A 12,275-nucleotide genomic window follows, 5' to 3' on the forward strand; every position below is an offset into this window, starting at 1 on the left:
CTCCCGTACTCAGCGCAGAAGTGCGGTAGTTTTTCTCCATGACTATAATTCACAAAACTCCTGGCTTTTGCTGGCAGCAGAGTTAGTCAGTGAAGAAGAAGCTTTCAGCAGGTGGATTTAAACCAGCCGTTGAAAGCCCTCGAGCGCATTGGCGTGCGTTGAAGGCAGCGTGGCGCTGAAGTGGCATACTTGGGAATATTCTCTAATACTATTTACGAACGGCAGAAAGTTGTGCAATAAAATAGTGCACAAAAGCCACATACATATACACCAAACACGAGGAAGGATGAAAGACACGAGAAATGCCGCTCGAAAACGTGGGACGTTTATGAGAGCAATAGTGGGTGGCACACGATCAAAGCGACGACAACTGAAGTTCTGCCTTTGCCGTTGAAAGACCGTTTCACCCTCCACTGAAGAGGGAAACCACAGAAATGAAAAGGCTAGCAAGGTTAAATGCTTTATGGATGAAGTAAAGCTCAATGCTGGAGTAGAACGATAAATTGTATTTTTCATTAGTTGCTAGCCAGTCAGTTTTTGCTTTCCGTCCGTTCTATCGAAACCACATACACAATCCGATCGGGACACTGCGAGTCACTGTGTGAAAGCTCACTTATCAAATTTATTGCCTCCGAGCGTTCAATTACGGCTCCTTTTTCCGTTCGGAGAAAGCGAATGCGTATGGAGCAGTGCTTTACGAACGCTGGATGACACATGACGATAAAATTCTCCCATTTCTGAAACATCGATGAGACACTAGCGAACGGAGAAGGATGTAAACGATGCGGAAGAGAACGAGAAAAAAAAATTCAAGTGGAGTAAACTTTCGATTGGCCGGATATCGATGCCGAGATTAATTTAGTGCAGTTCGGAAAATGAGCATCAGCTAGATTAGGATGACGTTGGTCGTAGAGCAGGTTGTAAATATGCGTTGCAATATTTATTAGTTCAATGATCTGAGAAGAAACATGCTTTTACTGTTCGGCAGATGATAATGGAAACTCGTCATGAAACTGACACAATTGATACCTAATTTACGTAAAACATGTGAAATATTTCCTGGAAGTGTTGTATTCCACAAAAATCGACGAAACCTCACAAAGAATTTAGAGCCGATTGGTGAAACAAATGGCTAGAAAATACACCGACCGAGTTTCGAAAGTACTTCATAAAATTGTGACAGGTTTGGAATAGTTATTTTGTGTAGCTGGTTTTTTTTGACCGCAGTATGAGTCGTTTAATGAAGGACCTTTGAAGAAACTCCAGCAATTATTCGCGACGAAGATCAAAATGGTGGAAAGACATAATTACAATAATGTTCATGGATGGCGTATGGCAAAATTTACTACGAAAACCTCAAAAAAATAAAGAGAACACCGCGATTTAGATTACCATACAATTTACAATAATAATTTACAATAAATATTTATTCCCTTCTTTTAAGAAACAATTGCTCACTAAAATTTGTGTAATAAAATGAGCATGCTTTATTAGTTCGGGAAATGGCGCTTCTGGAGCAAATCTGGAGTAGAAATCCAAGACATCATGGGTTGCAAATACGCAGCTCTTAATCACACTGCGTTTCTATGAGTTCCATCTAAATGTTTTCAGCGGCATGTAAATCATCGAAACTGAATGGGGTAGAGAAAATTTGAGAATTCTTTGCTTTGTGCTTTGAAGTACCAAAATCTGCGAGAAAAATCAGCAATCAGCATCGACTGGAGTGCATAAACATTTTTCCTAGTTGTCGACACTTGAGAAATTCTCAATGCCAGAAAATGGGTAAAATGAAAATTTCCTATTTGTTGTTTGAATTTGAGTTTGTTTTCGAGTGAAAAAAAGAAAAGAAGAAAAGAAGTTTGGAACTCACGATGATTCAACGCGTTCGAGTTGATTGATGATTTGGACGATATTGATCAGAATCTAAATAAAATAAAATTAAAAATAATTGTCACACACTCACATAACACTCACGCGACGGTATGACAAAATCGTCATCCGTGGTCACTGACCACTGTCCGAGAACAATTCCCCAAAAATGCTGTGCCGAAAAACAATAGGCACAAGAAACTATAAATTACGCATGTAATCCACACGCACTCTCTTTTTCGCCAATAAATCATCATACAATATACAAGTGTTTAATTTATTTGGTGCGATTTCACAGAGTCTTTTTTTATTCGCCTCGTCGTCTCAGTCGGCTGTTAAGTTCACGAGTTTCATCCAGTGATAAAAGGATCCGTTTCCGCTTAAGTGACGCGCGTACAATTGTACATTTCGGTGCGATTCTGGTGCTGTATATTGCAGTGAAGAAAGTCCTTCGAAACCGGACTACAGTGTTTGCTTTAATTTTGTACAGATATCCTTCAAGACATCCTCGAATTCTACTTTCATAGGAAAAAGGCAAGCCAATTTCTCGGTAACTTTGAAATCCTTCTCTCATCTATCGCCACTGAATAAAATACATAGTCGGCAGCTCGTTTTTTCAAACCTTCAAATGGACAATTTTCGTTCCTAGCTCAGCCAATTTTCCAGCACAGGATGTGACAACAAACAATAACAATGCATGTTTCGACTCATATTTTCGTTTCAGATTGACGTTCACTCGCAACCGAGTAACTTACAACGTCCAAACACGGGTTTACTGCCGTTACTTGCACGAATTTATGCGAGTGTGAGCAGAACAGAACCAAAAACGTGAAGAAGTCCTTTGAGTACTAACGAGAACAATTGTCAGAAGGTTGAATAAGAACGGAAAAAATCGGAAAATAAGAAAGGAAATGATCCGCTTGGATACATACGATTAACAAGTATTTATCATAAAGTTACAAGAATTACGGGCCGCATGGACAACGTCGGAGGGCCGCATGGCCACCACTGGTCTAGATAAATTTTCGGAAAACTATGTATGCCAAGTTGCTTCATTAGGTAAGGTCTTCACGCCCTTCATTAAGTTCTGAGAGGGTCATGCCAAACCCATAGACGAGTTGGCGCGAAATCCGTCAATAGCGTTCGGGATCAATACTCAGTGCAATGAACTTGTGACATATGGCCAGTTTGTGTATTGTTCTTACCAGAACAAGAATGAATCATTAGTGAACCATATTTTAGTGCTTCTACGAAATCGAGCAGATCATCGGTTCTTTTCGGGATCATGAAAACAACTTGTAAATTAAGTAAGTGAGCTGTTGGAGAAGGAAAACACTGATACTGGAGAAGGTAGGTTGTGAGACAAATTTTAAGTTCTCTGGAGATGAGAGAAGATGCGTGGATATACTTCACGTTTTACCGTAGTAACTCTTGCAGGAAACTGTGGTACGAAAATTATCTACCGTTCTGAAGCATATTTCGGACACTTTGTTCTAATATCTTGAAATGTTCAATGCACTGATGATATAACTATCAAATTAATATCACAATTGCTTCTTTAGAGTAATCCCTTGGTTTCACTATCATTTCACATGAGAACTACATTTGAATTATAACGAAATTGGCAGAAATCTTACAACACTTCTCATTATCATTTGTGTTTGACGTTTCCCTAGCGTGAGCACGTAGAATTTACCCGTTTATAAATATTTATGTTTCTCCCGTGTTTCATCTGTTCTAATCATCGTTAACAGTTTACTGTGATTGCTTGATAAGTGTTTCGCAGTTGACTATAAAATATAATCAAGTGTAATGTAATTTTCGTCCAAAAAATTACAAAATAAAGTGTCCGAAATTTGAGTTCAATCTGTCCGAAATTTGATTTAGTGTCCGCAGTTTGATTCTTATTCGCTTCATTTGAAAGGCATTTTATTCGATGATTTTTTTATGTTTTCAATCAAATAGGTACCAAAGCAGAAAGCTTAAAAGCATATTGAACTAATTGATTAAAAATATCAACCAAATAATACCTGTGCATAAAGTTTAGATCTGTTTTCTGCATCTTATGCCTTAAGCGTCCGAAATATGATTCAGAACGGTACTCGTGTGTGGGGTCTTTTTACTATCAGAGCTGTGTCGTATGGAGAAAAATCAGCGATCCTGGGAGTAACGAAAAAAGGCTTTTAAGTAGATGATTGCGTCATATGTCACAAAAGATCAGCTTAAAAAATGGAAATTGACAGTGTAAAAGAGATGTGAAATTGATAAAAGATAACATATTAGTTTTCTACATATAGGCCTTCTCTTTCCACACAAATTTTTAAACGTTCGTAGAGGTATCGGAAGGCGCGTTTCAACTGCTCAGCCGGTATGGAGTTTATACAGGTCGGACTCGATTATATACAATTTTGGACTCGATTATATACAGTTTGTATTTTTTTTTTATATTTAAAATATGACTTATTTCAAGAAGAAATGTAACCTTTCAACGTTAAGGTGTAATTAAAGTGGCTATTACATGTACTGTGAGGCGAAAACCGTGATTTTAGAAGATTTTGCTTGAATTTTCACCAGGAATTGTTTATATCGATATTGCTGCCAAATTAAGAAAGATAAAAATTGAGTGTCAAAGAACAAATTGTAGAGCGGTTAGAGAGCTTCAATTTAATTGATAGAAACAATCTAGTTGAATATAAGTTTTTAGGATGAAATTAATAATAACACATTAAAAATTATTAACTTTTAAGTTGTTCACTTCCAAAATCTTTATAAAATCCACTAATTTAGATGTTCTACTACTAAATCTTGTACTAAATTTTCTCATATTTCAAATGAAAGTAACAAAATCGTCTTCCGTAGCGTACTTATTAATGTAGAGCCAGATTGAGTCCGAAACAAAAAAAAAAGTTCTCTAACTCTGTCATTGTTGAATTTTGAACATATGCGTAGAAGGATTTTTTTCATCAAATATGATCGTCTATCACCTTCTGAGAGAATCTGGATAATTTTTTTTTTCATGTGAGAAAGGTGTTTCCTGACTTTAAGGGGATGAATAATAAATCAAATTCCTCTATAATATAAATATTCAAAAAACGAAGAATACATGCAAACTAAACGAAAAAAAAAGTATTTTTATATCGATTATATACAGAGAAAAGAAATCAGAAACTGTATATAATCGAGTCCGCGCTGTAATACGCGTCACATTTCGTTGAATGTCTGGAACACCGTCAGAACGGTCCCCTTTCACAGCGTTCTCTAGCTTGGGAAACAAGAAAATGTCTGCCAGGGCGAGGTCCGGAGAATCGGGCAGATGGGCGATGACAGTCACCTTTCGTGTGGCTAGAAACTGCGCTACCAAAATTGCGGTGTGCGCGGGCGCATTGTCATGAAGCAAAAACCATTCTCCAGATCGGTACTGGATCCGTGCCAATAATTGTTCCAGGACACCGCATTCACTGTTTGCCCTGGAGGTACAAAATTTGATGGCGGCTCTCCGCTCCATAATTGAAATTGTGACGCGACAAAAAATCACTGCGTTACTCTTATCAGCCAAAACTAGCTACTGAATCGAGATAGCGGTTCACGATAGAAACGGTAGCTGGCCAGAAGTTGGCGGAAAGTAGTTCGCGCTTTGAAGCAGAGACAGCGCCACTTCCCGATTCTAGCGCGCGGTAGTCCCGGAACTTTTTGAATGCACTGTGTATATGATGTTCTGGTACAGGAACTGGAGTGCTATCTACAGGGTGAGCCATTTAAAGTGGAAGGATTTGTTTTTGCAATAGCAAAGTAAAGAAGTGGAATTTTAAAATTTTTTTTTTAAATTCATTTATTTTGGTCCAAGGAGATTTGTTCTAACTACTTTTTGATTATGATATCTCGTAAATGACCGCCTCTGGCCTTGACCGAAAAATGTGCCCTTTTTTCGGCATTTTCCATCACTTTGCCCAATGTTTCGGCCGATATGGCAGCAATTTCTTGTCGGATATTGTCTTTCAGCGCAGCCAGGGTCCTTGGTTTACCAGTGTATACCTTGGATTTTAAATATTCCCATAAAAAAAAAGTCAGGAGGCGTCAAATCAGGTGATCTCGGTGGCCAGTCATAATCGCCGTTTTTCGATATTAATCTTCCGGGGAACATTTCGCGCAATAATTTGGTCGTGGCAGCCGCTGTATGGCATGTAGCGCCGTCCTGTAGGAACCAGTAATTGTCCAATTCATTTTCACGAACAAATGGCAATAAAAAATCGGTTATCATTGTACGATAACGCGCCCCATTCACGGTTACCGTTGCTCCATTTTCGTTTTCAAAGAAGTACGGGTATGTATGACATTTGTTAATCTGACATCTCTGTCAAAAGTTATGGGGTTGCCAGATGCTTCCACTTTAAATGGCCCACCCTGTACATGTAAAGAAAAGAATGAGATCACGATGCAGTAGTTTGTAGAACGGTGAAAGATTTCTCAAATCAACTGGAGTACATTGTAATAGGACTCGGTTGCAGCAACCCATTGTGACTGGTACCTTTTTGATCTTACTGAATACAGAGCGTAACCTTAACGTTGATATTCTTGATTGACTAGGATTTATATTTTTTTGCGTTTCGGATTGTCATAATGAATGTTTTTCCGTTACCAGTTTAAATTATGAGCTTGGTATCCGCATTGTGAAAATGAAATCCAAAATTCTGAATATGAATCGTATGTCCTTTTATCGCGTCAACGAAATTTCTTTGGCTCGTCTCATAAAAATTACCCATGTAGTAAACCAAAATCGTGCAACGAGTTTGTGACCCTAAACTGTGTTACCATTTTGAGCAAAACACTCGAAACGAATCTTCTTTGTAATAAAAAAAAAGTTCTATCTTCAATAGTGTAGTAATAGAAGTAATAATAAGCAGGGTTGCCATAATAAAATCTGTGTTTTTGGTCTCAAAAAATCTTTTTATCTGTGTTTTTTCTCAGAAAATCTGTATCGAAATCGGCCTTTGCGGTCGTTTGTCTGCCTTCAGCCACCACAGCGAAGAAGTATTCTAATATTATCATTTATGCAACAATGTACCAGTTCACACTTTTTCTGTACGAATTTTAATGTCTTGTGAATTTAATCACGATCCAAAACGATACTTTTATGTATAATCGAGAACGGTAATCAGTATAAACATAAGTTGTCATCCATGCTTGAGGAAAGGATTGATGGAAAACTCCATTTATCGCGGCTCTGTGTAGATTTAAAGAGCATTGTTCTGTATGTTCAAAAAATAAAATAAAGGACGCTAAACTATTTATTTTTGTGATACATGCGAAAGATATCACACGAAGCAGAATTAAGGCAATTATTTTTAAAACTTAAACATATAAACATTGTTTAGAAAACACTTCAAGAGTTTACAAAAAATTAAGCAACTTTTTTCATTCTTCATAATCTCACAAAGTTATACATCACTGCTTTTTCGTGTAATAATTGCGATCAGTACGACACACATATCGAATTGTAATTCGACCGCAAAGGGTTGAATTTATAAGTTCAATCTTGAATCATAATCTTAGCTTTAGTATCATTGATTGTCATAGTTATTATGAACTTGACAATGTTGATGGTATCCATGCAAAAAATCGTATTCACGGTGCTATAGTAGGATTAAGATAAACAGTGTTATTTATTTATTGTAAAGTTAGCCGATGACGCAGGCTTTTGCATCTTTTCGCCTTAGATTGAACATTAGAAAACAGTACTGCACGCTACATATGAATGATAAAATAACTCTCATTCAGACTGATTCGAATGCTATATGAATAAAATTGATGAGTTGTGAAAAAAAAAATTGAGATCAAGCCATAACTGATATTGGATTGTTATTTTGAAAAATCTGTAAATCTGTATGTAATCTGTATCTACAGATTCTTCGTTTCAAAAAGTCTGAAAAATCTGTATAAATACAGATTATTCTGTAGATATGGTAACCCTGATAGAAAGTAGTAAGAATTCTTCTCTCTAAGCTTTCAAAATGCCGCAACTCTCAAATGGAATATTGTCGATATTTTTTTCTTCTTATTACACGTACTACACTCAATTCAACGACAGCAAATGACTTCCTTCGGAAATTATTTACAGCGAGGATAATTTCAATACCATTACGGCGATTTGTACGCATATTTACGGCCGGGTGCGCGTGCGAATCGCAAAACCCGATAATAAACTGTTTTAATTCTCGCACGTACCGTTATGAACCTCCAGTTTTTCGTCCCGGAATGACACGCAGGGCCGTATTTCAAGTGTGCATGCTATTCACATAATTTTTCTTACGCCCGCAATCAACCAACCACGCCGAGATGGGCAACGAACCGCTCGAACGGTCAGAATAAGGAAATCCAACCGTGGGATTTTGCCCTCTACCTTTCTTGGTAATGATCGGTGGAGGCTGAGAGAGAGAGGCAGGTACGAGAGTGAGTGTTGAATTATCACTCACCCGACGTCCTTTTCTCATCAGTATTCATCACGATACAGTGCAACATTTTATTCGCCCCCGCATATATATCCCTTTTTTTATTCTCTGTACAACACTACACTTATTCCCAAGGTTATTCGTTATACACAAGCAGGATTAACGATAAGTCGGCGGCAACTCGTCGGACCGCTGGCAACGACTTGAGAGAGATGGGACTCTTTCTGGGAATCGCCGGAGGACCCTCAGCGCAATCCAGCCGCAATGACTCGGGACCGACCTTTCTATCGCCATCTCCGCCCGTCACCGAAGTAACCGAACCGTGAAAGGTACTTACCTGGAGCACCCGTTTCGGCAGGCCCCGGTCGTCCTCTTCGGTGATTTGTGTGCGATATGATGATTTTTCGAATACAGGTGGATTGTCGTTTACGTCCCTGACGTTAATCAGCACCGTCGTGTAGTTCTCCTTGAAGCTATCCGATGCCGTCAACCGGAGCTCGTACTGCGGGAAAAGCGAGAGGAGTTTCGGCGCACGATGAGAAGGTGTCAAGTCGTTGATAACATTATGGGCGCGAGGGGCAATAAAAAAACAGAGAGGGGAAAAGCGAGGGGGAGGACAAAATAAAAGACTACAGGTTAAATTGGGTGCTTCGGTTGCTTCAGTGCAACAGAGGTGGAATTTTCACTTTGATATGTATGAAATTGGAGTTTCTTGAGAAAAGTGATTACCGTCGGAACAGGTGCTTGGGAGGACGGGGAAGAGCGATTAGCATTTCGTGAAGATTTCAGCCAGCGCTGACAAACGCTTTATAGCTATGCGGGGAGAATTGTCGGGTGATGACTTATTGTCGACCATCTCCGAGACGTCTACGATGCCACCAATTACGGCGGAATGATAGATGTTCCAAACGTGACGATTATTCCATTTACATCTTGTTTTCGTGGAATCGCACCGCTTGGAATAATTTTTTTTTGTGCTAACAGCTCCACCCCGCTCCGTGTGATTAGTGAGGTGATCTACAGAATGATTTCCTAAAGTGATTTTGAAATGTACCTTTCTGAGTTTCTCGTAATCCAGAGCTTTGGCGACGAACAGTGCTCCGGTGGTGTTATGTATTGCGAACACTCCCCCTATGTTACCGCTTGTAATCTTGTATCGAATACTGGGCGCTGAAAGGGAAGGAAAAAAGGAGTCGTCATGAAAGTGATTTTTATTGTACAGTAGAACTTCGATTATCCGCGAGCGAGCGAAAGCGGGTTCACTTGAAATTCGGGTGCAATATTGAAATTCCCGGAATTAGCCAGTGAGCGGTAGGGTCTTGTTCTTTTGTTTTGATCATGTCTTTCATATTATCTTATCACTGGTGTAAACGACCTTACAGATGGGTATTTTAATGATTTCTGTATTGATGAAACATAGTTTTCATGCTCAAATATCTTTTTTTGTGTCTGCACCTAATTTTTAGTCCTTTATTGCGTTATCCGCGATTTTCGTAATCCGCGGTAACCTAGCCCGACTATTCCGCGGATAATCGGAGTTCTACTGTATTTCACATTTATTCGAAGAATCTAAAATAATGCGGGTTTTATGTTTCACACGACAACGGAAACCCCCGGTGCATGTGTCGCAGTGCATGTTAAGTTTTTCTACCATCTAGTGGAGGCGCCCGTCGGGATGCTGTCCTCCCTCGCGCACGCCGATCTTCGCGCTTCCAAATTTATGATGGTTAATTAATGAACCGTCGTTTAGTGTTTATGAATGATAATTAGGCGTGTTGTTGTAATTACAGGTCCCTTGTACCACAGAAACCACATGCGTCATTAGCTCGCATCCGGCGGGAGCATTATTCTTGGCCGTCGTCCGCTGGGTGATTGGGGAGGGGTGGCGTGGCGCAGGACCGACCGAACGACGGAATAAGGGCGATAAAGAGTGAGATTGCAAAAAGAGCTTGCGGTTGATTTATGACCGGCGGACCGGCGGGATGGTTTCTGGCCAGTTATTTCAGCGGCTATGCAGTTAAGAGGCAGGCTACATTAACGTCATAATTAACATTTTCATCCCCAGCTCCAGGACCGGTCTCGAGCGGCTCGCTTTCAGTGAAAGTAAACACTGGCAAGCATTCGAAAGCGAGGTGGGGGATGAGTTTGTGTGGTAAATTGGCTGCAATTAGACCTGTGAAACCGGGCAGCGAAGGATATAAGAATTGAAATATTCGTAAATTATTCAAAGGTGGTGGGCTATCCGCAATTATTTATCTTTCATTGCTACAAAATGTGTGGTCCTAGCAGTTTGCATTATTCATAATTTTTTGGGTCGTGAAGAACGACTAAAATATGTGAATTATTGCCACAGACTTTGCTAAAAGCGCACATGGTGTTAACATGATTTCATTGGAGTAATATACAAATCAATACTACTGAAACAATCAAAGGTAATTGTATCAAAATGCTCAAATGTTTTAGTGTTCAGCCTAGATGTCGTTTCTTTTTCTCTTTTATCCCATATGCTTATAATAAAACTAATATAACTATAAAAATAATAAAACTATTACTTGAAAAGAAGAAGCTTTTTCGGGAATTTTGACATTTTTTTACGTTTCTAGTTTTTGCTTGAAATTTTCTACTGAACAATTTTTCGGAAAAAAAAAGTTATGCAATTCGTTTCATCATTAAAAACGATTCAATCGATTTTCTTCAGCAAATCATTGTAGAACTTCCTTGGACTTTCCGGTGCCTCCATATATATCTTCCCGTTATGGTCCGGTACAACTTCCATGCATGGAAATGCGAAACACCTGTGATTTTTGTCACGTCTCTCGATGACAACATCGGATTCCTTTTCAACACTTTGACGGTCATGAGTGCCGTACTGCACTCAAATATTATTCCACTTTTTTTAAATAAAAAAAAAATTGATTTAAAATTAAAATAAAAGTTTTGTTTCATGTTTTTTTTAATATTTGACTTTTTGATGAAAAAATTGTTTGAAAATTTCTTATTTATAACCTCTCTCTTCTATCCTCTACAATATTTGCCATACAGCTAATGATTTGGTTTGGGGCCATTTTTTACTCCTTTACCCGGCCAGGCCCTATGGCTTGCGAAGGTTTTAGGGGACACGAAACGATTCTATGGTGAATAGACACTTCTCCCCTCTCTCTGAGGGGGTGGACTGCCATACAAATGAAGCATACATTTTTGCAAAATTCAAGAACTAATCAAGCAAATTGAACCAAATTTGGCATATGGAGGTATCAGGAAACATTAAATGTTACTATGGTGGTTTGACACACCTACCCCCTCTCTAAGGGAACCCCTTTCCCTTAGTCCCTTTCCCTTAGCCACCATACAAAATGAAACACAAACTTCTGCATAACTCGAGAAGGACTCAAGCAAATGGAGCTAAATTTTGGGCAGGACGAAGTTTGCCGGGTCAGCTAGTAATGTTATAAAAAATGTAATTTCGAAAATATAAATTGTTTATAATGATTTTTATCGATATTTTACTCGTTTACCTTGAGTTAGGGCCGCGTGTGCAGTACTACACACGGGTAGTTTTTACCCTTATATGGCAGGTGGGGATGAAATTTTATGCTAGATGGGTTCCTGGCACCATCTGGTATAAGAATCAACCATTGGACCCTCCAGCACCATGGTGCCAAAGCACCATGGCCGTCAAAAGAGGTAGAAAGAGTTTCTTTCGAATGGATTTTAAGATCAGATTCTTCCGCTTTTCAAACTCTTCTGGTGTTACTTCCGATGATCAGACCGTTTCGGAACATCGCATAATTCAACAGTTCAGTTCTGAAGCATATAGTTCATGATTTTCATCACGTGTGCTCAGAATAGATTCGCGATGTGTTTGTTCCGGTGCTTTATGCTGTAAACAAATAAACTAATTCTGACAACGAATGCGTACTGTGATTCTTTCCCTTTTCGTCTCAAATTACAAACACTTAA

General features: G+C 38.9%; 1 protein-coding gene across 4 annotated transcripts in view; it reads right to left on the reverse strand.

Annotated features, from left to right (window-relative positions):
• LOC129774911 (neural-cadherin-like) overlaps positions 1 to 12,275 on the reverse strand; it is a 1,140,595-nt gene that overhangs the window by 79,541 nt on the left and 1,048,779 nt on the right. For all 4 annotated transcript variants that reach the window (XM_055778980.1, XM_055778981.1, XM_055778978.1 and 1 more), the window contains 2 exons: positions 9,370 to 9,485; positions 8,653 to 8,817 (listed from right to left, as the gene is read on the reverse strand). In XM_055778980.1, the coding sequence (XP_055634955.1) occupies positions 8,653 to 8,817; positions 9,370 to 9,485 (281 nt within the window). The remainder of the gene's footprint in view (positions 1 to 8,652; positions 8,818 to 9,369; positions 9,486 to 12,275) is intronic.

Source organism: Toxorhynchites rutilus, chromosome 3 (assembly GCF_029784135.1).
Source record: "Toxorhynchites rutilus septentrionalis strain SRP chromosome 3, ASM2978413v1, whole genome shotgun sequence".
Lineage (NCBI taxonomy): Eukaryota > Metazoa > Arthropoda > Insecta > Diptera > Culicidae > Toxorhynchites > Toxorhynchites rutilus.